We start from the raw sequence: 25,083 nt of genomic DNA, 5'->3' as shown, positions 1-25,083 counted from the left end.
TTAGAATAAGCTGCATCAAGTTAACCCAGTATTTAGTATGTAATATTGAATTTTGTCGGAATCAATAATGTTACTTCTTACGAATTTGTAAATAAAAAGTACTTACTTCTTTAACGTATTCTTTTATTTGCTCAACACCAGTTGCTATTGAGACAAAAATATCGTATTATAATAAACATTTACTTCAGGTAAGGCAATCTTTAATTACTATCATTGACAACATCACTTCATACTTTAAAAACAATAACAGCTCATTTAGAATATTAATGATTTGTGATGTTCTATAACATTGTCACATCATTCATCTTTTCACAGAACTTCATACATTCGCAATCAGATACTTAATAATAAAAAAATGTAATCCGAATCTAGTTTTTCTATCTTATTTACTAGGATTAAAATACTACAGTAAAAAAATAGCTCAATCGTCTTATTTATTTAATTACTTGAACTCCATCGTATGACATGATACATTACTCATGTCCTGCTGTATAAAAATTTGAATAAAAATAAACTTAAAATTATATCTAAAAAGTCCCGCAGCATTAGAACTCATCAGATATCTATTGGAATCAAGAAACGTCATTAGTCAACGGCATTAGCTCTCCAAAAAAACTTACCAACCGAATTGAGAACCTCCTCATTTTGTTGAAGTAGGTTAAAAATTATTGAATTTGACAAGGTCCTCGTCATCGACTTCAGTTTGTTAATTTCGCGTCCCAGGATTTCATAACAAGACGGACTGATGCTCTAACGATTCCAATAATTTGGTCATGTCTCATTCATGACCAATTTGTATTTTAAGTGATGAAAACGTTAAATAATAAGAAATGTTTTTATTAAAAATGTCTTACTCTATAACAATGAACATGTCAAATTGGAAATTGAGTGAATTTCAGTCATCGTAATTAGCCTAAAGATGGTTTTGGATATGTAGTTGCGAAATGAATCTGTAGTTAACAAAATTATGCATAAGAATTTCCTCTTCGCCGTTGTCCGCATAGTTAAATAGCTAATTTTACCGCCTCGGTAAGTCCCAACTTAACTAGGCCACGGATGCACATTGTATAAGAATTTTATTAGAAATTAATTATATTTGAATTACTTGTGCAAAATAAACATAAAGATCCAGCTCTATCGCGGCGTTGTGGGCTTTCGGTGTTTTCCGACGCCACTCTCATAATATTATTCGTCATTTGTATGAAAACTCCGCCTCACTCATAACGCAGTGTAATAAATATAAGACAAGCATTTTAGTACTGTGCCACTGCCGAGTAGTGGTATTACGCGTGTTGCGCGCTGTCTTCCACGAAGTCTCGAGCCTCGTCCTGTGTGACGCATTCGACGTGAGATACCTGGGGAAATAAAATTAAACAATATTATCACAAGATACAAGTTTTTTCATTCTCACTATCGCAAGATAAGGAAATAACATCGGATTGGTCAGAGGAAAAAATCTTTTTCAAGCTAAAGCCTGGTCTCTGAGCACGTAGAATTTTGTCCAATGACCCCAAGCTACCCATCCTTATCGAACGCGCGTAATTATATTGCTGTCGCGACTGTGCGACGGGCGCCCGCAGTGAGTGTGCGAGCGTGACAGCGACATAATTACGCGCGAGCGATAAGGATGGGTAGCTTGGGGTCATTGGACAAAATTCTACGTGCTCAGAGACCAGACTATATTTAAGATTAGTAAATCACTTAAACTATTACAATACAAGGAATGCATGTAAAAAATAGCGACGTTAGATCAGAATCCCAATCCGTAAAAATACGGCCCGGAGTAGTCGTAGAACTATTTGTGTACGCACGAGAACCGACATCCGTTATCCGATTTTTCTAGGTAATTTACCATAGGTCTAGCGCATAACTGAGTCAGTGCCTAAACCTTAGGCACCTTACCTTACCTTAGGCCCTAAGTTATGGGAGCGGCATGGAAGGGTGTTTTTGGTGACTTCAAACGTCAGCGTCAGCGAGTTTTTTTTTTATGGCAACCAAACCTCTCTGGGAGGTTTATTTCTGCCAATGTCGAGTGAAAATTTACATAGTTATCAATAGAACGTGGGTGTTTCAGTTCTATTGATTTTTCATGGATTCCGTGGAGTTAAGTATGCCCGTAAGTAGATTTCGAGACGCCACCGGGTCCAAAGCGGGTTGTTCATACGACAACCCACTCGACACTCGATGCGCGCTCAAATTCGAAGTATTTCAATGTGTTTTATAATTTATCACTTCACTGCACTTTAGACCACAAAATAACACCAAAATTGTACACTAAAGTCCATTAAATAATAAATTGAAACCATTAAAACAGATCGACCATGCTTCCCGTTCAACTACCTAATCCCAGCGAGATTTTAAATGAGCTTTAGATTTGTATGCTCTGTCACGTCATAAAAATCACCACCCCGTACCGCTCCCATACCTCAGGCATTGACTCAGTTAAGCGTTATACCTATAGGTTGTATTAAGGCCCGCCATACACGGACAGCTCGAGCAGTTACTCAGTGATCAACATACACGGACCACTCTTGTAGTCAAGAGTCAACAGCTAGAAGCTGCCAGTGATAACTGCTCGAGCAGTTGGTATTAACTGCTCAACAAACCACAAGCGCGCGCGCCGTAGAATGAAGAAAGTGGGCGGAGGTAACTGCGCGAGAGCTGTCGACAGCTCGAGCAGTCAGTGTATGGCTGGCGACTGCTTGACCGCACGATGAAAATTCACCGTGCTGTCGACCGCCCGAATCAGTCGCTCGAGCGGTTCGTGTATGTGCGTCCATAGAACTCTGCAGTTCACTGTGCAGTCGCAGCTTGAAGCTGTCGACCTTGACTGCTTCAAGCGGTCCGTGTATTGCCGGCCATAGTAATAACAGCAGCGGTCTCACCTTGTTGCGGAACTTGACGCCGTAGAACTTGTGCGCGTGCTCGAGCAGCTCTGGCCGGAAGGTGGTGGTGATGAACTGCGCCGACGACGACAGCTCGTGGATCATGTTGGCGATCGCCTTGCGGTGCTGCGCGTCCAGCGCCTGCGCATAACACAAGTTTGACATATAGATTGATGATAAGGCCTTCGTTACTTTATAACCCTACAACTGCTTCAAGAATAATGTGTTAACCAGTTTGAAACCGGTTTGAAATGGTCGCGTCATGTGTGGTCTCTCAACGGAATCTATGGCAGAAACTTAGATGCAACTCAAAAGTAACTAGAAGTTGCAGTTTCGTTGCAATGAGGGTTTTCGCGAATGAAAGATCCGCTAGATGGCGGGACGTGGATGTGGGGTCTGACTGCTGCGTGATTGGTGGATTTTGACATATCTGTCAACGTCATGTCAAAAATAACCAATCATGCAGCATTTGGACCTCGCGTCTACGTATTGCCATCTGGCGGATTTTTCATTCGCGAAAACCCTCATTGTGTTTCACCGTGTGTTCTGGGCCTTAATCAACTGTTTATATTCTAGGTATAGATCTTGCAACTCACGAAGGTGAGTGAGCTTTACTTGTTTGTGTACGTGTACATGCACATAACAATAGTGTAATGTCTATCAAAACTGCCACCGCAGATGTAAAGCTCACTCGCCTTCGTGAATTGCAACAACTATACATTATAGTAACATAAACTGTAAATTAGGCTTCCCTTACAGTAGCGTCTTTCAAACGTCTACGCTGCGCAGGCTAGGCGCCGACGAGACACGGCACATCAACTCCCTCTAAACTAAATAACGTCAGAGCTCTGCGATGATTCGGCGTTCGCCTAACGCTCAGCATTATTGGCGTCACGGCAACGGTAATTCAGCGCCGCATCAACGGCTAGTGTACTTTTTCTTTTTTAAGGGACGCGCTCTGGTAGCTTGAAGAGCTTTTTCAGCTTCACCGGGCAGAGTGGCGAGTACAGAAGGTACTCTAGCCGTTTGGCGATCGTCGGTGCGCGTGCCGACGAGGCCGAGTGTGGGAAGCCCAGGCTCGTCCGCGTCGGTCGCAGACCGACGTTCGCGATCGGGCCGTATCGAGCGCATAAGGCGCCCGATCAGTGGCGAACCCAACTAGAGGGTTGCCCACCGCGGTGTTGGACCAAAGTCCAGCCTACGGCGGGCTCACTCTAGTGGGCCCGATCGAGGGGACTACGGACGCGGCCTGAGGGCGCCACGGTAGGCTCGGACCGCGACTCAGGCCGTGTCCGGAGGACGGATTGGGGAAACGCTAGTGTAAGGAAGGCTTAGTTCGTTTAAATGGCCAAATTCAGCCATAATAATAGAAAGATAAACAGCAATAAACGTTTTTATTATTATTATTATTATGTTTGTACGCTTTGGAGCTCACGGGTCAAAAGTGGCCTGGTCCTTTATAAGGCTTGCGTGGGGATACAGATCCAACACGTAGAGGCCGTTTTAAGCGCAAAATAATCGACAAAAGTGAAAGTGGTGCACATGCTGGATCTAGTCTCTGACTATATCATGGGATGTAGCCAGAGACCATCCCCAGCCTGTGCACAGGAGCTATTGCAGTTATTGGAGAATGGACTAGGGTTATGAATGAAGAATGGATGGACTGGTTACTGGGCTATGGATGGAGACTACGGGACACCTGCCTGGTTCATAGTCTCGGACTGAAAAAATGGCAGGCGGTGACTAGCCAGCGACTAAAATGGGCCCCCCCTGGCGTCATGGGTCGTATAGACCGGACTGAGGGGCAACACATTGGCGTCTGCCAGCTCAGGGGTGTAGAGAGGTGTGCTGCGCTTTCTCCGAAGTTACTCGCGGCGTTATGCCCTTTAACACTTCCACCCCTGGAGCATATAGCTCTAGCCACTCCACTCTGGCCGGCCGGTTAAGGCAAGCCAGAGGTGAAAGTCCTGTAGACCGGATTCCACTTCGGCAAGCCGAAGACGAGGGTCTTATTATTATTATTATTAAAGAGTAAACATAACGCTCACCTGATCAATTTCATCAAACNTGACATGAAACATTATTCATGTCCTGCTGTATAAAATTTTAAATAAAAATAAACTAAAAATTATATCTAAAAAGTCCCGCAGTATTAGAACTCAAATCTATTGGAATCAAAAAACGTCATTAGTCAACGGCATTAGCTCTCCAAAAAAACTTACCAACCGAATTGAGAACCTCCTCATTTTGTTGAAGTCGGTTAAAAATTATTGAATTTGACAAGGTCCTCGTCATCGACTTCAGTTTGTTAATTTCGCGTCCCAGGATTTCATAACAAGACGAACTGATGCTCTAACGATTCCAATAATTGGGTCATGTCTCATTCATGACCTATTTGTATTTTAAGTGATGAAAACGTTAAATAAAAAGAAATGTTTTTATTAAAAATGTCTTACTCTATAACAATGAACATGTCAAATTGGAAATTGAGTGAATTTCAGTCATCGTAATTAGCCTAAAGATGGTTCTGGATATGTATTTGCGAAATGAATCTGTAGTTAACAAAATTATGCATTTGAATTTCCTCTTCGCCATATTACTAAACCTCGGTAAGTCCCAACTAATAACTAGGCCACGGATGCACATTGTATAAGAATTTTATTAAAAAATAATTATATTTGAATTATTAGTGCAAAATAAACTTAAAGATCCAGCTTTATCGCGGCATTGTGAGCTTTCATGTTTTCCGACGCGCCACTCTCATATTATACGTCATTTGTATGAAAATTCCGCCTCACTCATAACGCAGTCTAATTAATAGACAAGCATTTTAGTAGTGCCACTGCCGAGTTGTGTTTGAAGGTAAAACTTATGCGTGTTGCGCGCTGTCTTCCACGAAGTCTCTGGCCTCGTCCTGTGTGACGCATTCGACGTGAGATACCTGGGGAAATAAAATTAAACAATATTATCACAAGATACAAGTTTTTTTTCATTTTCATTATCACAAGATAAGGAAATAACATCGAATTGGTCAAAGTAAAAAATCTTTTTCAAGCAATTTAAGATTAGTAAATCACTTTAACTATTACAAAATTGTGTAATTATTGTTCATATGGTATATACAATACAAGGAATGCATGGTGTTTATGCATGTAAAAAATAGCGAAGTTAGATCAGAATCTCAATCCGTAAAAAAATACGGCCCGGAGTAGTCGTAGAACTATTTGTGTGGTAGTTTACGCACGAGATCCGATATCCGTTATCCGATTTCTCTAGGTAATTTACTATAGTTCTAACTGAGTCAGTGCCTAAACCTTAGGCACCTTACCTTACCTTAGGCCCTAAGTTATGGGAGCGGCATGGAAGGGTGTTTTTGGTGACTTCAAACGTCAGCGTCAGCGAGTTTTTTTTTATGGCAACCAAACCTCTCTGGGAGGTTTATTTCTGCCAATGTCGAGTGAAAATTTACATAGTTATCAATAGAACGTGGGTGTTTCAGTTCTATTGATTTTTCATGGATTCCGTGGAGTTAAGTATGCCCGTAAGTAGGTTTCGAGACGCCACCGGGTCCAAAGCGGGTTGTTCATACGACAACCCACTCGACACTCGATGCGCGCTCAAATTCGAAGTATTTCAATGTGTTTTATAATTTATCACTTCACTGCACTTTAGAACACAAAATAACACCTTTGTACACTAAAGTCCATTAAATAATAAATTGAAACCATTAAAACAGATCGACCATGCTTCCCGTTCAACTACCCTCCACGGAATCCCAGCGAGATTTTAAATAAGCTTTAGATTTGTATGCTCTGTCACGTCATAAAAATCACCACCCCGTACCGCTCCCATACCTCAGGCATTGACTCAGTTAAGGACCTACAGCACGGTAATACTATCTATACAGTATTCCAACTCGGCCATATTTTTGAAATAAATGTCAGCAGCCGCGCGGTCTGTCACCTTATGACAACATGCAATAGGGCTGCCCACCTGCAGACCCTATTTTCATTACATCTGCCTACTTAGAATTTCTATCTAGTTTTGTGAATGTATTTTGTGATTGTAATTTTTTATTTTATTTAGACAAACAAAATACTTTGTGAATGAAATAAGATAAAAATGCATGTTGTTTTGTGATTAGTTAAAAAAAATATATTTGTGTTAAGATTTTGTAACAAATCTTATTTGGGACCGTAAAATAGCGACCGTAACTTCGACTAAGGCGTACAAAATGCTTGATTATTATACTGGATGTTAGGTAAAAGGGTTTATAAACGGACACTAGCCCATGTTAACATGTATGGTGAAGTCAGAAAATTGATATCATCATTTTAATAATTTTCATATTAATCTGATTTTATAAATTTTAAATTTGTATGAAAATTAAAAAAAAAAAGATTATGTCACTGACTTCACCATACCATTTACATGCATATGTTAACATGGGCTAGTGTCGGCTTATAAACCTATTTACCTAACACCCTGTATAAACAGGTACTTGTAATTACTTTTATAAAAAAAACACTTAGTGTTTACAAAAACCACACATCGTCCGTTTATTACTGTGGCACATTCGCGACACCCCCGAGTTTTGCATGTCGAGCGCATACCGAGATTTGAATTTCGAAGGAAAGCTCGCGGTTTCGTCCGTTTATATGAAGTTACAATACTGTATGATAGTATTACCACAGAATAATAATAAGTACTACGTACAGAAGTTTTACTTCGCGAAGGTATTTAAAAAAATGTATGCTCAATGTCATTAACAATATGGTGTAATTTAGCCTGTCTCAAGAGTCAAGCACCATTTTGTTGACAAACGTCAGTGATCTGACTTCGGTAAAATGATGTGACGTGAGGTGCCAAACTGCGGAAAATGGCGGAGGAAATACATGATTTGGCATAAATTATCATGAATAATATTATAGATGACCCACGCTGAACTGTCCCACCAAACTCAATGACAGGGGGGCGCTACCATCGTTCAAGTATATGGTTTCCAACATGACAAAAATCGGAACCAGCGATCCGGTATTGACGGTGGCGCCCCACTGTCAATGTCATGCATAGGACAGTTCAGTATTTTGGAACTATAACTACTTATTTACCTCTCAGTGTCTTGAGGCAACTTAAAAAAGTACATTCTGTGTTATTATTATTATTTAGGAATTTAAAGAAGTTAAATACTGTGAAGTGTACAGTATTTAGTACACCATTTTCTTTATTTTCTTCCATCATACACAAGAATACGCGTGCGTGAGTCAATGTTCGCTCGTATGTGAGGCCTTGTCGAATAGTATCCTGTAGGTGGGCCATCGTGCGTGTTTTGTTTTCGATGTAAACTCGCGGAGATGAACAGGCCTGATAGGACGAAATAGCAATAACAGCAGCGGTCTCACCTTGTTGCGGAACTTGACGCCGTAGAACTTGTGCGCGTGCTCGAGCAGCTCGGGCCGGAAGGTGGTGGTGATGAACTGCGCCGACGACGACAGCTCGTGGATCATGTTTGCTATCGCCTTGCGGTGCTGCGCGTCCAGCGCCTACGATATAACACAAGTTTAAGTAATATAGTTTTAATAAGGCTTTCAACAAAACGCACATTGTCACCCTTATTATCTTCTTCTTCTTTTCGTGTCAACAACAAATCTACACAGTGTCAGCCAAAACTCCGCCACAAGAATGGCGGAGGGAGATGCAGGTTATGGCGCGAGAGAGCTGATCTCCCCTGCCCTTTTGTCCCTATGTCTGAGAGTCCTCCACCTGGACATGAGCTCTCCTGGCTTACCTGGAAGTCTTCAAATAGACTTCAGACGCAGGTTGGCCGTAGTAAGGACAATCTGGCCAGGTGGGGATTCTTGGATGGCTTGAGCATGGAGTGCAGGTGCGGTTTTGTTCCCCAGTCGATGAAGCACCTGATGTCACCCTTATTATAATCCTACAACTGCTTTGAGACGGTAATGTGGCCTACACCATTCAGTGCTGAAAGAAATCTAGGAAATTTGGTTATTTTTGCCAATAATCTTTAAACCGTTTACGTATAGATAAAGTCCGGTCGCCGAGCAGATAGAATTTCGTACAATGACCCCAAGCGATAAGTATGGGTAGCTTGGAGTCTTGTACGAAATTCAATCTGCTGACCGGTCTTTAGTGACAAACTGTTAATTAGAGTTCCCTAACGCTAGCGTCTTTTGAACGTCATCGTCTCGCCAGCACTGCGAAGAACCGGCGTTCGGTAGACGCTCAACATTGGCGTCACAGCAACTACTGTGGGGAAGGCCTAATTCATTTAAAATGTGCAAAAAAATTAGCCAAAATAAAGAGTATAAACCAAATGCTCACCTGATCGATTTCATCGAACAAGTAGAAGGCGAAGATGAGCACCAGCGCGACCAGCGACTTCTGTCCGCCCGACAGCTGGTTCGTCTCGCTCGTGAACGAACTTGAACCTTATTCCGCGGCACTAGAGCGCTCACCTGGTCGATCTCGTCGAACAAGTAGAAGGGCGCGGGGTCGCACTTCTGGATGGCGAAGATGAGACTTCTGTCCGCCCGACAGCTGGTTCGTCTCGCTTGTGAACGAACTTGAACCTTATTCCGCGGCACTAGAGCGCTCACCTGGTCGATCTCGTCGAACAAGTAGAAGGGCGCGGGGTCGCACTTCTGGATGGCGAAGATGAGAGCCAGCGCGACCAGCGACTTCTGTCCGCCCGACAGCTGGTTCATCTCTCGCATGTCACCCTCGCCGCCAGTGAACGACACTTTGATGCCTACTCCTGCGAATTGGTCCGCATTCGCTCGCTGTAACATAAAATAGAGCGTTGTAGTTTTGAAATCCTCCCACTGGGTGGACCGACGATCTGGTGAAGGTCGCGGGAGGTGCCTCAATTTCTCAAAGAGAACACAAGTATTGGCGGAAAAATGTAAGTATGTAATTATGTCAATTAACTATAGGCACAAAATATAACAGAAGGTAAACTCCATACTAAGTGCGCTCGAGCACGCACAGACACTGCTCACGTACACGTTATCTGGGACTGTCTTGGACGAATGCGAGCGCGACAGACGTTCGCTTGAGTCGCGCCGCTGACGCGTTTTTGAAATTATTTTGTTTATGCGAAAATGAGTGAACAACAAAATGGCGTATTATAATAATTGTTCAGCAGACGGTTGCTTACACACAACATTAAATACTGAATTTTCGTTTTTTACACTACCAGTTGATTCTGGGAGGTAAGTAAGTTTTTGTAAGTTTTTGAGACGTCAAGCTGAGACTTCAGAATATGCTTCCGATTTGTATCCTCTGTCACATCATTATATGTTAATGTCACCCCCCCATGCCATACATCAGGCATTGACTGAGTTAACCCTTAACCAGACTGGTATCCACAGCCCACATCAATTTGATCTTTATGCTGTGAAGATACGGTTGAAAATCAATGACTTTTTTTGTTCCTTCCCATTTAAGGCGAATGATGGAGCACCGGGGTCTTTTAGCGGGTATGCCTTGTCCTTCTGACTTGGTGAGCCCCACATAACCTACCGTGTCCCCGTAGGGTAGGTATGCAATTCAATGCATTTTTCCCGAAAAAAAAGGCCTGTTCATATCGAAAACAAAATAAGCACGATGGCACCCTATAGGATTACTATAATTTGACAAGGCCTCACATACGAGCGAGCATTGACTCACGCACGCGTATTATTGTGAATGATGGAAAAAATTAAAGAAAATGGTGTACTAAATACTGTGCAGTATTTAACTGCCTAAATAATAATAAAAACACAGAATGTACTTTTTAAGTTGCCTGAAGACACTAAGAGGTAAATAAGTGGTTAATATTATTCATGATAATTCATGCTTAATCATGTATTTTCTCCGTCATTTTCTGCAGTTTGGTACCTCACGTCACACATCATTTTACCGAAGTCAGCCCTATGGCTTCGGCGCAGTACCGATCACTGACGTTTGTCAACAAAATGGTGCTTGACTCTTGAGACAAGCTAAATTACACCATATTGTTAATGACATTGAGCATATTTTTTTTAAATACCTTAGCCTAGAAGTAAACCTTCTGTACGTAGTACTTATTATTATTCTATGGTTAAACCTATAGATATCCGTCAGTTACCTCGGGGTTGACGTCGGGCGCGTCGTCGGCGCCTACCCGCATGATGAGGCTGCCGCGGCCGTGCGGGACGAGCTTCTTGAATACCTCCGTGAAGTTCTTGGTCACCTGCTTGAAGGTAAACTGGATGGCTTCTAGCTTACGGTGCTCTAGGGTTTCGATGAGCTCGCGGATCTTCTCGCCGCTGGAAATTAAATAGATATAATAATAATAATAAATCTTTGGACAATTTCACACAGCGCCAGCTAGCCCCAAAGTAAGCAACTTAATGCTTGTGTTATGGGTGCTAACTTAACGGATATACTACTTATATACTTTTTTTTTTAAATACATACATATCATACATAGTCACACCCAGACCCGTCACAGAAATTAAAATTCATCATTTCAATTTCTGCCCGGCCGGGAATCGAACCCGGGACCTCTCGGCATAGTAGTCCGTTCTGAACCACTACACCAGACGGCTGAGTTAGATTCGTTCGTTTCAGCCGAAAGACGTCCACTGCTGGACAAAGGCCTCCCCCAAGGATTTCCACAAAGACCGATCATACACCGCTCGCATCCAGGCACCTCCCGCGACCTTCAACAGATCGTCGGTCGATCGTCATGAGTTAGATGAAGTAAAAAAAATCTGTTTTAGAACTACAACCCTGTCGAATTAACCGCGCACCTCGCTGGAATGCAACTCTCTTGTACCAGTGTCGATGTGACGTCACGGCTACCGGGTGCGCTGTTAACTTGACTGATTGCAGAAAATAGTTGATTTATGTTACACTCAATTATATGCATAAAACTTGTCTTCTAAGCATATAATACTGATCATATTGATCCAATTTATGGCGTAGCAATCAAATGAAACGGAGATGAAACAGTCCACATAACAAGTTTTTGGCAGAAAATCATCAACGTATAATGCAATAATAACTTTGGTTGAGCTTTCCCTTTTGACTTGTTTCCATTTTAAAATTTCTATATTTGACATGTTATTTTTTTAAGAAAAGTTAATTTATATAAAAGTGTCTTACCCAATATCAAGTTCTTCCTTCCGTTTGTACAGTTTTTCCTTCTGTTCTGAGAAACTAATGAACTGATCTAAAGCTTTCTTGTTCACGTGGTTATACTTTTTGAGGTGCTGATTGGCTTTTTCTAACTCTTTGAAAAGCTGAAAATAGAAACAAACATATACAAATAAAAGTGTGAACTAATACACAAGATCCTGGCTATACTCATATTTTGTCAATATTCTAAATTACCTGTTTCAAAGACATTTTCTGGTATTTAGCATGGAGTTCCGGCGCGTTGGGCAACGTTCCCAGCGCTGCGATTTTGTCCAGAGATTCTTGTATTTTCTCCTGTAGCAACACTTCTTTGGACGCCATCTTTTCCAAGCCTTTAGCGTCCTCTTCCATTTTATCTTGAGCTTCTTTTTCCTATAAATAATATCATGAAAGTATTTATTTGTGTACAATGTGACGGAATGTTGAAAAAGGTCCAGCAGTGGACATGATGGTACATTTATTAATTTGTTTATGAAGCTACCGTGTACATTGATGAACTCAGGACTTTAGTTTAAATTAAATATTGTATTAACGGATTTTTATAGCGTAGACCAGTGTTTTTCAACCTTTTTCATGACGCGACCCCCCATAGCATGAAAAAAATTTTTGCGACCCCCCGACCGTTCGCTTTTTTTTCATGCCTTTTACGAAGATGTTGTAGGGACCGAATTCTTCAATCTATACAACATTAAAATTTATGCATTTGCATAATTACATTTCGGATAAATCTAGCTTTAAAACTTTACTGTTTTTTTACGGAGGTAATTTTTAAGACCTCTCGCGACCCCCTATAGAGACTTCGCGACCCACCAGAGGGTCGCGACCCACAGGTTGAAAAACACTGGCGTAGACTGTATGTAACTCAAGAAATTCACAACCTAGGATTAGGGGCCAGTCATAGACGCCTGACATGTCTTACAGCGATCAAATCAAGGTAAATACGGTGGTGCCGTATGCGATTGTGACAAGGGTGATTTTTCCTAAGGATATTGTGCTTGATGCAGCGCCGCATCAAGCACAATATCCTTAGGAAAAATGTAGTCCATGTTCTCTGTGCACTAGCGATGATAAGGGTGATATTACCTTGTTCCTCCACTTGTCAAGCTCGACTTTGCTCCCCACGTCCCGTATCTCGCGGTTGATCTGTGGACCTTATGTAGCGGTGACAGGGGTGACATTACCTTGTTCCTCCACTTGTCAAGTTCCAATTTGAGTGCCTTTTCGTTCTTGACGGCGGTCTGCACCTTGCGTTCTACTTCTTCCATCTCGCGGATGATCTGTGGACCTTATGCTGCGGGGATAGGGGCGACATTCCAACGGCGTACCTTGTTCCTCCACTTGTCAAGCTCGACTTGGCGCACCATGTCTTCTAAAGCCTGGTCCGTGAGCACGTACATTTTGTCCAATGACCCCAAGCTACCCATCCTTATTGCTCGCGCGTAATTATGTTGCTGTCGCGCTCGCACACTCACTGCGGGCGCCCGTCGCACAGTCGCGACAGCAATATAATTACGCGCGAGCGATAAGGATGGGTAGCTTGGGGTCATTGGACAAAATTCTACGTGCTCACGGACCAGGCTTAAGCTCGCGGTTGATCTGTGGATGTCTACTCACGGACATTGCCCGCGGGCGGCGTGACCGGAGGGAGCGACGAGCGTTCGGCGAACGAACGAGCAATGTTCGGTTCGCAAGCGAATATGGAAGAAGACGATCCTGACGCACTCTCTTCAACGACTTTGCACTAAACGGTCTCAATATCATTGTAAATTTATACCGAATAGACAATTAATTTTATACAGTCCACTCTTTTCATTTAATAACTTCCACTACACTCACTATCGAAGTAACAGTGGACCTTATGCATTGGTGACAGGGGTGACATTACCTTGTTCCACCACTTGTCGAGTTCCAGCTTGAGAGTTTTCTCANGGTATTTTGGACGAAAAGACATGACCTGATAAAGGTAGCGGGAAGGCGCTGGATGCAGGCCGCTACCAACCGTGCGATGTGGAAGTCATTGGGGGAGGCCTATGTTCAGCAGTGGACGTCCTGTGGCTGAAATGATGATGATGATGATGATGATGAGTTAGATTCGTTCGTTTCAGCCGAAACACGTCCACTGCTGGACAAAGGCCTCCCCCAAGGATTTCCACAAAGACCGGGCCTGCACCGCTCGCATCCAGGCACCTCCCGCGACCTTCACCAGATCGTCGGTCGATCGTTATGAGTTAGATGAAGTAAGTAAAAAAAATCTGTTTTAGAACTACAACCACATCGAATTAACTGCGCACCTCGCTGGAATGCAACTCTCTTGTACCAGAGCGTCGATGTGACGTCACGGCTACCGGGTGCGCTGTTAACTTGACTGATTGCAGAAAATAGTTGATTTATGTTACACTCAATTATTTGCATAAAACTTGTCTTCTAAGCATATAATATTTGATCATATTGATCCAATTTATGGCGTAGCAATCAAATGAAACGGAGATGAAACAGTCCATATAACAAGTTTTTGACAAAAAATCATCGACGTATGCAATAATAACTTTGGTTGAGAGTTAAAGGAAGAGTGACTGGAAGCAAGTCAAAAGAGATAGGTTCCTTTAACTTTTATGTTTGATATCTTGCTTTTCATTAAAGATAAGTTAATTTATTAAAAAAAGTATTTTACCCAATATCAAGTTCCTCCTTCCGTTTGTACAGTTTTTCCTTCTGTTCTGAGAAACTAATGAACTGATCTAAAGCTTTCTTGTTCACGTGGTTGTACTTTTTGAGGTGCTGATTGGCTTTTTCTAACTCTTTGAAAAGCTGAAAATAACATTAATATAAGAAACAAAAATACAAATAAAAGTATAATCATAACTTCATAAGACCCTGGCTTTATTATTTCTGTATAACAATATAAATTACCTGTTTTAAAGACATTTTCTGGTATTTAGCATGGAGTTCAGGCGCGTTGGGCAACGTTCCCAGCGCTGCGATTTTGTCCAGAGATTCTTGTATTTTCTCCTGTAGCAACACTTCTTTGGACGCCATCTTTTCCAATCCTTTGGCGTCCTCTTCCATTTTATCTTGAGCTTCTTTTTCCTACAATCATTACCAATAAAATAAAGTTAAAATATTTAGACACATTGTTTTATAGGTCGCTAACGAAAGTTGAGTTTGAGGCGAACACGTATTCACACTGATGATATTTGAGTACAGAACACAAACAACATTAAGCCTATGCGCAGACCATCGATTTTTCGTCGGTCGATAGTTTACTCGGGCAGTTGATAAGTATGGGCATGTATGGAAGTGCGCACATTACACCGATTCGATTTGGCCGATTCTTCATACGATTTAAAATCGGGCACAACTATCGGCCAACTAAAAATCGATGGTCTGCGCCTAGTCTTACACATATTCATTTCAAATATTGAATACACGATCTACCTCGCTCTTGTTTTGTCTGCAAGCGAGACAGAAAGCACTTGTTAGTTCGTCTACGCAAGATGTCAGCTTAGACAGCGTATACGGATACAAATCTTTGCTTGTGTTGATGGACTCAACTCTCGTTGAGCGATAGTGGATTAATTTAGTTCTAGGTGTGGGATGAAACCACTGAAGTCACCATCTGAATTAAGATGCAGTGTCATCAATGTCAGATGTCTCGATTTAGCGACCTATGCCTTATGCAGCGGTGATAGGGGCGATAATCCAATACCGTACCTTGTTCCTCCACTTGTCGAGTTCCAGCTTGAGCGCTTTCTCATTCTTGACGGCGGTCTTAACCTTGCGTTCTACTTCTTCCATCTCGCGGTTGATCTGTGGACCTTATGTAGCGGTAACAGGAGTGACATTACCTTGTTCCTCCACTTGTTAGGCTCGACTTGGCGCTCCACGTCTTCTAGTTCGCGGTTGATCTGTGGACCTTATGCATTGGTGACAGGGGTGACATTACCTTGTTCCTCCACTTGTCGAGTTCCAATTTGAGCGCCTTTTCGTTCTTGACGGCGGTCTGCACCTTGCGTTCTACTTCTTCCTTCTCGCGGTTGATCTGTGGACCTTATGTATTGGTGACAGGGGCGACATTACCTTGTTCCTCCACTTGTCGAGTTCCAGCTTGAGAGCTTTCTCATTCTTGACGGCGGTCTGCACCTTGCGTTCTACTTCTTCCTTCTCGCGGTTGATCTGTGGACCTTATGCTGCGGGGATAGAGGCGACATTCCAACGGCGTACCTTGTTCCTCCACTTGTCAAGCTCGACTTGGCGCACCACGTCTTCTAAAGCCTGGTCCGTGAGCACGTAGATTTTGTCCAATGACCCCAAGCTACCCATCCTTGTCGCTCGCGCGTGATTATGTTGCTGTCGCGCTCGCACACTCACTGCGGGCGCGCGTCGCACAGTCGCGACAGCAATATAATTACGCGCGAGCGATAAGGATGGGTAGCTTGGGGTCATTGGACAAAATTCTACGTGCTCACGGACCAGGCTTTAGCTCGCGGTTGATCTGTGGATGTCTACTCACGGACATTGCCCGCGGGCGGCGTGACCGGAGGGAGCGACGAGCGTTCGGCGAACGAACGAGCAATGTTCGGTTCGCGAGCGAATATGGAAGAAGACGATCCTGACGCACTCTCTTCAACGACTTTGCACTAAACGGTCTCAATATCATTGTAAATTTATACCGAATAGACAATTAATTTTATACAGTCCACTCTTTTCATTTAATAACTTCCACTACACTCACTATCGAAGTAACAGTGGACCTTATGCATTGGTGACAGGGGTGACATTACCTTGTTCCTCCACTTGTCAAGTTCCAATTTGAGTGCCTTTTCGTTCTTGACGGCGGTCTGCACCTTCCGTTCTACTTCTTCCAATTCGCGATTGATTTGCTTGATTCGTCGCTCGGCGGCGGCCAGGTCAGTCTTGCTGTTGGCTAGTCGCCGCTTGCGGTCCTCCACAGAGATTTCTTGCAGCGCTTGAACTAACTCGTCTTTGCGGCTGGAAAGAATAATGTCCTTAGAATAATCCCTAAATGATTGTTCAAACATAACGATAATCGAACGGTTACTGTGCAGTTTTCACTTACATTAACCGTGCAATTACCATGAGAACCAATCAGAAATCGCGTGATAATATCTGTGAATGAACAGGACTAAGGTACCGGACAGTAAGATTGCATTCTTACGCGGTCTCCTAAGTCAGAGACGAAGCGCGAACAAACTAATGACATATCTTGCATGCGGCCTACCGGCCAATATGCGACATATCATTGTGTCCCGTCGCGTCTTGTTGTTGACATAGGACACCGCGGCTATGAAACTGCCAAAAAGTAATTTTATTTTCATCGATAGCCACTTAAATAAAAGCATGAAATGAATGGCTAAACACTTACCGAATCAAGTTGTTAGTGAGAAGATTCTCCAGTTTGTTCTTGGTGGCTTCCAAGTTCATCCTAGAACTGAAAGCTTCCTTGTTTTCCTGGGTGAGACGGCGGATGGCGTCGTTCAACTCATCCACTTTGCCTTGGTCCGAAGTAGACAGTTGTTCCATGAGCTCCTATAATCAGAAAATAAAAGCAACGTTAGCATTGGCTACACATTAGACGAAACAGATCCGACTTCATCGTGTCTCTGTATCTACTTCATCGTGTCTCTCTAAAGCCTGGTCCGTGAGCACATAGAATCCCGTCCAATGACCCCAAGCTACCCATCCCTATCGCTCGCGCGTTTTTTTGTTGCTGTTGCGACTGTTGCGACGCGCGCCCGCAGTGAGAGTGCGAGAGCGACAGCAACATAATTACGCGCGAGCGATAGGGATGGGTAGCTTGGGGTCATTGGACGGGATTCTACGTGCTCACGGACCAGGCTTTACTTCGTTGTTTCTCTGAGCCTATTTCTCTGTTTCTTTGAGCTTACTTTACCGTGTCCCTGAGCGGACTTCACCGTGTCTGAGCCGACTCTACCGTCTTTGAGCCTACTTCACCATGTCTCTGAGCAGACTTCGCCGTGTTTGAACCGACTTCACCGTGTCTCTGGGCCGACTTTACCGTGTCTCTACGTCAATTTTACTATAACTATGACACAAATTCATTGTGTCTGTATCTCTACGCCTATATTATAGTGCAGTGGTTCCCAAAGTTGTCTGGGCTACGACTCATCAAATACAAGTTCCCAAACTTGAGACCCACCTATAGTATATTTAACCCGTTACCAATATACCTAAATAAAGGACTTTCTAATTACAATCCGTCCGGCCAGCGGTTGGATCGATAGGGTGGTGTGTCGTTCTACAGCAGTGGTTCTTAACCTTTAAGTCACGAGGGACCATTTTACCAAATTTCTGTCTTATCAGGGACCACTCAATTTTTTTCAAAACCCTATGAAAGGGATTTTTTTTTATTAAGTAAATACATTGACTCGACTCATCACGTCACATCACTTGTTTATTACGATGTCTTCATGGACCACTTGGAATGCCTCCAGGGACCACCAGTGGTCCGCGGACCACCGGTTAAGAACCACTGTTCTACAGGCAGGGCCCACTTAATGTTCGCTCTATTCGACCCATAGTTTGAGAAACCCTGTCATAGTGTCTCTATCTTTCACGTACCTGGTGCAACTCAGACTCGAGTCCTTCCTTGGTGGCCTGCATGGCTTCAAGACTGGAGCGGCACTGCGCTAGAGAACGCTCCTTGGGCCCGCAAAATCGTCTATGTCTACATCACTATGTCTCTGAGCCTACATCATTGTGTCTCTGTCTCTCACGTACCTGGTGCAACTCAGACTCGAGCCTACATTTTGTCTCTGAGCCTACTTTACTGTATCTCTGAGCCTACATATCCAGTCATGTCTATTTCACATGTCTCTGAGCCTNTTTTCGTTCTTGACGGCGGTCTGCACCTTGCGTTCTACTTCTTCCATCTCGCGGATGATCTGTGGACCTTATGCTGCGGGGATAGGGGCGACATTCCAACGGCGTACCTTGTTCCTCCACTTGTCAAGCTCGACTTGGCGCACCATGTCTTCTAAAGCCTGGTCCGTGAGCACGTACATTTTGTCCAATGACCCCAAGCTACCCATCCTTATTGCTCGCGCGTAATTATGTTGCTGTCGCGCTCGCACACTCACTGCGGGCGCCCGTCGCACAGTCGCGACAGCAATATAATTACGCGCGAGCGATAAGGATGGGTAGCTTGGGGTCATTGGACAAAATTCTACGTGCTCACGGACCAGGCTTAAGCTCGCGGTTGATCTGTGGATGTCTACTCACGGACATTGCCCGCGGGCGGCGTGACCGGAGGGAGCGACGAGCGTTCGGCGAACGAACGAGCAATGTTCGGTTCGCAAGCGAATATGGAAGAAGACGATCCTGACGCACTCTCTTCAACGACTTTGCACTAAACGGTCTCAATATCATTGTAAATTTATACCGAATAGACAATTAATTTTATACAGTCCACTCTTTTCATTTAATAACTTCCACTACACTCACTATCGAAGTAACAGTGGACCTTATGCATTGGTGACAGGGGTGACATTACCTTGTTCCACCACTTGTCGAGTTCCAGCTTGAGAGTTTTCTCATTCTTGACGGCGGTCTGCACCTTGCGTTCTACTTCTTCCAATTCGCGGATGATCTGTGGACCTTATGTAGCGGTGTCAGGGGTGACATTACCTTGTTCCTCCACTTGTCGAGTTCCAGTTTGAGCGCTTTTTCATTCTTGACGGCGGTCTGCACCTTGCGTTCTACTTCTTCCTTCTCGCGGATGATCTGTGGACCTTATGTAGCGGTGTCAGGGGTGACATTACCTTGTTCCTCCACTTGTCGAGTTCCAGTTTGAGCGCTTTTTCATTCTTGACGGCGGTCTGCACCTTGCGTTCTACTTCTTCCTTCTCGCGGATGATCTGTGGACCTTATGTAGCGGTGTCAGGGGTGACATTACCTTGTTCCTCCACTTGTCGAGTTCCAGCTTGAGAGCTTTCTCATTCTTGACGGCGGTCTGCACCTTGCGTTCTACTTCTTCCTTCTCACGGTTGATCTGTGGACCTTATGTATTGGTAACAGGAGTGACATTACCTTGTTCCTCCACTTGTTAAGCTCGACTTGGCGCTCCACGTCTTCTAGTTCGCGGTTGATCTGTGGACCTTATGCATTGGTGACAGGGGTGACATTACCTTGTTTCTCCACTTGTCGAGTTCCAATTTGAGTGCCTTTTCGTTCTTGACGGCGGTCTGCACCTTCCGTTCTACTTCTTCCAACTCGCGGTTGATCTGTTTAATGCGGCGTTCAGCGGCGGCGAGGTCAGTCTTGCTGTTGGCTAGTCGCCGCTTGCGGTCTTCGACTGAGATCTCTTGTAACGCTTGAACTAACTCGTCTTTACGGCTGGAAAGAATAATGCACTATTAGGAATATTCTAAATATTACCATAGCCATATTTAGAATATTCCTAATAACTTGGTCAGACAGCAATAAAGCGGTTGCTGGGCAGTTCTCAATAACATTTTTTTGTTTAGCAGTTATCGCCTGAGCCTCGTCAATGAGAACCACTCTGAAATGGCGTGATTATAGCTGTAACTGAAAAATGTCTAATGCCCGTTTTCACCATCAATCCCTAACTTTTAAGTGACCCGTATGAAAACAAAATGTCTATAATGTGTCACCATAGGGGTCACTTAAAAACTAGGGATTGATGGTGAAAACGGGCATAAGACACTGGACAAAATAGATTGTAATGTTAGTGAAATTTTAAGTAGTTTATTTTCAGTAGAAATGAATCGTCAATTACTCACCGAATCAAGTTGTTAGTGAGAAGATTCTCCAGTTTGTTCTTGGTGGCTTCCAAGTTCATCCTAGAACTGAACGCTTCCTTGTTCTCCTGAGTGAGACGGCGGATGGCGTCGTTCAACTCATCCACTTTGCCTTGGTCCGAAGTAGACAGTTGTTCCATGAGCTCCTATAATCAGAAAACAAAAGCAATGTTAGTAAGCATTGGTCCTGTCAAACTTTAGTTATAAATATTCTATAGCATTGGCTACATATTAGACGAAACAGAACCGACTTCATCCTGTCTCTGTATCTACTTCATCGTGTCTCTGTCTAAAGCCTGGTCCGTGAGCACATAGAATCCCGTCCAATGACCCCAAGCTACCCATCCCTATCACTCGCGCGTAATTTTGTTGCTGTTGCGACTGCGACGGGCGCCCGCAGTGAGTGTGCGAGCGCGATAGCAACATAATTACGCGCGAGCGACAGGGATGGGTAGCTTGGGGTCATTGGACGGGATTCTATGTGCTCACGGACCAGGCTTTACTTCGTTGTCTCTCTGAGCCTATTTCTCTGTTTCTTTGAGCCTACTTTACCGTGTCCCTGAGCTGACTTCACCGTGTCTGAGCTGACTCTACCGTGTCTATGAGCCTACTTCACCATGTCTCTGAGCAGACTTCGCCGTGTTTGAACCGACTTCACCGTGTCTCTGGGCCGACTTTACCGTGTCTCTACGTCTATTTCACTATGAGTCTAGTTCATCGTGTCTTTATCTCTCAGCCTATATCATAGTGCAGTGGTTCCCAAAGTTGTCTGGGGTACGACTCATCAAATACAAGTTCCCAAACTTGAGACCCGCCTATAGTATAATTAACCGTTACCAATATACCTAAATAAAGGACTTTTATAATTACAATCCGTCCGGCCAGCGGTTGGACCGATAGGGTGGTGTGTCGTTCTACAGACAGGGCCCACTTAATGTTCGCTCCATTCGACCCATAGTTTGAGAAACCCTGTCATAGTGTCTCTGTCTCTCACGTACCTGGTGCAACTCAGACTCGAGCCTACATTTTGTCTCTGAGCCTATTTTACTGTGTCTCTGAGCCTACTTTACTGTATCTCTGAGCCTACATATCCTGTCTCCATGTCTATTTCACATGTCTCTGAGCCTGATTCATTTTGTCTCTGTCTCTCACGTACCTGGTGCAACTCAGACTCGAGCCTACATTTTGTCTCTGAGCCTACTTTACTGTATCTCTGAGCCTACATATCCTGTCTCCATGTCTATTTCACATGTCTCTGAGCCTGATTCATAGTGTCTCTGTCTCTCACGTACAGTCACGGAATGAAAAGGTTCGTCAGTTTTCAAATTGATTCCTTCAACGAATCGCGAGTACATATTACCTTTTGAAACTATGTTACAGAATAATCTCGAGTTAGAGAAAATAATCTTTAACTGTTCGTCAGTAAAGTTCAAAATTATTCAGATCAAAGTTGTTTGACGATTTATCTTGTCAAGAAGATTATTATGATTAATAAACTAAAATCTTCTTGTTGGTTCAACCTGTCATTATTATTTCTATTAAATAAAAAAAAAACTATTGTCAATTGGTCAATGTCATCATTGCATTGCACTGATGATGGGATAGAAAAATAAACAAGCAAAACCTTATTCGTTAGCAAACGTCATATTTATTTAAATGTTAGCAGCACTGTTTCTTGCACTTTTATGTTGGCAGGTTTGACTCTTACAGTACCTAGTGCAAGCGAAAACCGACACTAAGGTGACGAACCTTTTCATTCCGCGACTGTACCTGGTGCAACTCAGACTCGAGCCTACATTTTGTATCTGAGCCTACTTTACTGTATCTCTGAGCCTACATATCCTGTCTCCATATCTATTTCACATGTCTCTGAGCCTACATCATTGTGTCTCTGTCTCCCCACGTACCTGGTGCAACTCAGACTCAAGCCTACATTTTGTCTCTGAGCCTACTTTACTGTATCTCTGAGCCTACATATCCTGTCTTTTCACATGTCTCTGAGCCTGATTCGTTTTGTCTCTGTCTCTCACGTAATTGGTGCAACTCAGACTCGAGCCTACATTTTGTCTCTGAGCCTACATATNGTCTATTTCACATCTAATTATTATTATTTGAATTATGGTAAAAGATTGGCACTACTATTATATTGGGTTAGCCTGTAACAATAGTCAATGTGTGTGTATGTAAATAAATAAATGTCTCTGAGCCTGATTCATTGTGTCTCTGTCTCTCACGTACCTGGTGCAACTCAGACTCGAGTCCTTCCTTGGTGGCCTGCATGGCTTCAAGACTGGAGCGGCACTGCGCCAGTGAGCGCTCTTTAGGCCCACGGAAGCGTTCAATGGAGCCCAACTCTTCTTTCATCAGACGAATATCCGCCTTTACTTTGTCGAATATGTCCCTGTGGAAGATGGTATAAATTAAATTACAAAAATATGTAACATGAGTCACAAAAACCACATCACGTCAATCGTCATCTCTAACATAGGCAAATGAAACCAATAACTGAATTAGTTTGAAAATGTATTTATTTATTTAAAACTTTAATGCCAAAATAAAATTGTACATAAGGCGAACTTAATGCACTAAAGCATTCTCGACCAGTTTACCTTTGAGTTGAGCAGAAAAGAAATTTGTTAGGTGGTACTATTTAGAATACCAGCTAGTCGGGACTTGATTTTGCATGGTAAATGTTTTCAAATCAATATATTTTTAAAGGTTATTTTTATCGCAATAAGTTAGCGGTCGATGGGGAACAAATTTAACAAGGTCAAGATTCAAGAAAACGTCCTCCATTTGCCTCTATCGAATTAGAGGGGCATGCGTCTATGTGGCTTTTTAGCAGAGGTTTTTGTTCAGCAGTGGACGTGGATGAATGATATAAATATAATAATGAATGTTTAACTACCTAGCTCGCATCAATACTTATGACTATAATTTGTATATTTTAAAGACTGTAAACCCTTGAAAAGAAGGCTGACAATAGTGACTGAGTTTTTTGCGCTGCTTCTTCTCAGCACTGGCCCATTTATTGTTCCGAAGCAGTGGTAGGGTTAATACTGGGACGTGTAAAAGTGCTTTTTAAAAGCCTATTTGCAAAAATAAATGTGTTTTATGAGTTTTTATAATAATGAGGCTCCTGCAAAAAAAGCCCAATGAGGTAAAAGTAAACTCTCACTTGGCTTTGCTCTGCTTAGTCTCCGTCCTTTGCATTTCAGACACGATGGTGTTGATACTGGTTTCGGTCTTGCTCAGGTCTTGCCTCAAGCTGGACAGTTCTAATTCAAGGGTGCTGATTTGCTCCATGAGTTCGGAGCGAGTCTTTTGCATCTCTAGACGAGAGCGGGACTGGTTGAAGTAACCGCCGGTGAGGGAACCTTTTGAGGATACCTGGGGAAGAAAAAATAATGAAGATTCTATTCTATCTTGGTTAAAATACGCCCCCTTTTTCCTAGCCCAATAGGGTCCATAACATAGGTCTCATAAATTTTTTAACATTAGGTTATTGACCTGTAAAGATAGTTTAAGTTGGTGAAAATAAATAAATAACATCCACATTTAAGTAGATTATGGTTTTGTGTTAGAGTATTGTAAGTGCAAAAATAGTGTTAAAAGTTATTTTTAGTAACAACTTCTGATGCCTGGAGGAATCGTAATTGATAACTGAGAATGATAGAACTATTTCAAAAGGAAATCTTTACACAATAGTATTAACATCTCATATTTTCCCCACCACGTTAGCCAAATCAATGAGACAGTTGACAATAGGGAAATCATTAGTCGATGCCTATGTTAAGCAGTGGACGTCCTATGGCTGAAATGACCATGATGATGATGAAATAAGACAGGGTCGTACTCCTGTCAGTGGAGATTAATGTCCGTTTTCACCATCAATCCTTATTTTTTAAGTGACCCCTATGAAAACAAAATTCCTGTTATGTGTTACCATAGGAGTCACTCAAAAATTAGGGATTGATGGTGAAAACGGGCATGAATGACCTTATGATGATGCTGATGATTCTCACCTGGTCTCCCTCCAAAGTGACGCAGTCCAGATGGAATTGTTTCCCGAGCTCGGTGGCGCACTCGAGGTTCCTGCAGATGAGAGTCTTGCCGAAGATATACTTCATGGCTTTGGCGTATTTCGCGTCGTACTTAAGCTTCTGCACCATGGCTATTGCGTTCTGTTCAACGAGATTTTATTAGTTATACATGAT

The 25,083-nt window shown here is 43.0% G+C and overlaps 2 protein-coding genes across 2 annotated transcripts; both read right to left on the bottom strand.

Annotated features, from left to right (window-relative positions):
* Positions 1-106: 106 nt before the first annotated feature.
* Positions 107-9,250, bottom strand: LOC114352698 (structural maintenance of chromosomes protein 3-like). Its single transcript, XM_028304374.1, has 3 exons — positions 9,228-9,250; positions 2,886-3,026; positions 107-1,355 (listed from the first exon to the last, which is right to left on the bottom strand). The coding sequence occupies exons 2-3, from the start codon at positions 2,988-2,990 to the stop codon at positions 1,284-1,286; spliced, it is 177 nt and encodes a 58-aa protein (XP_028160175.1). The 5' UTR covers positions 2,991-3,026; positions 9,228-9,250; the 3' UTR covers positions 107-1,283.
* Positions 5,293-25,069, bottom strand: LOC114352696 (structural maintenance of chromosomes protein 3-like). The gene is made up of 11 exons (XM_028304368.1): positions 24,892-25,069; positions 24,045-24,256; positions 23,105-23,267; positions 20,849-21,012; positions 20,234-20,441; positions 14,979-15,155; positions 14,740-14,876; positions 11,014-11,194; positions 9,503-9,685; positions 8,288-8,428; positions 5,293-5,826 (listed from the first exon to the last, which is right to left on the bottom strand). Exons 1-11 carry the CDS (start codon positions 25,036-25,038, stop codon positions 5,755-5,757), a joined length of 1,785 nt encoding a protein of 594 aa, XP_028160169.1. The 5' UTR covers positions 25,039-25,069; the 3' UTR covers positions 5,293-5,754.
* Between the last annotated feature and the right edge of the window lie 14 nt (positions 25,070-25,083).

This window comes from Ostrinia furnacalis, unplaced genomic scaffold (assembly GCF_004193835.3).
Source record: "Ostrinia furnacalis isolate ACB-3 unplaced genomic scaffold, ASM419383v2 OfSCF1416, whole genome shotgun sequence".
Classification (NCBI taxonomy): Eukaryota; Metazoa; Arthropoda; class Insecta; order Lepidoptera; family Crambidae; genus Ostrinia; species Ostrinia furnacalis.
This window is presented reverse-complemented; position numbering and strand designations above follow the sequence as displayed.

Bases quoted from the DNA above. Each gene is read 5' to 3' on its own strand.
- LOC114352698 (XM_028304374.1), bottom strand. From the start codon at position 2,990: ATGATCCACGAGCTGTCGTCGTCGGCGCAGTTCATCACCACCACCTTC. The intron at 1,356-2,885 runs GTGAGACCGCTG...TTATTTCCCCAG, and splicing joins GCGTCAAGTTCCGCAACAAG to GTATCTCACGTCGAATGCGT.
- LOC114352696 (XM_028304368.1), bottom strand. From the start codon at position 25,038: ATGGTGCAGAAGCTTAAGTACGACGCGAAATACGCCAAAGCCATGAAG. The intron at 21,013-23,104 runs GTACGTGAGAGA...TTCTGATTATAG, and splicing joins TCGAGTCTGAGTTGCACCAG to GAGCTCATGGAACAACTGTC. The intron at 20,442-20,848 runs GTGAGTAATTGA...TATTCTTTCCAG, and splicing joins CTCACTAACAACTTGATTCG to CCGTAAAGACGAGTTAGTTC.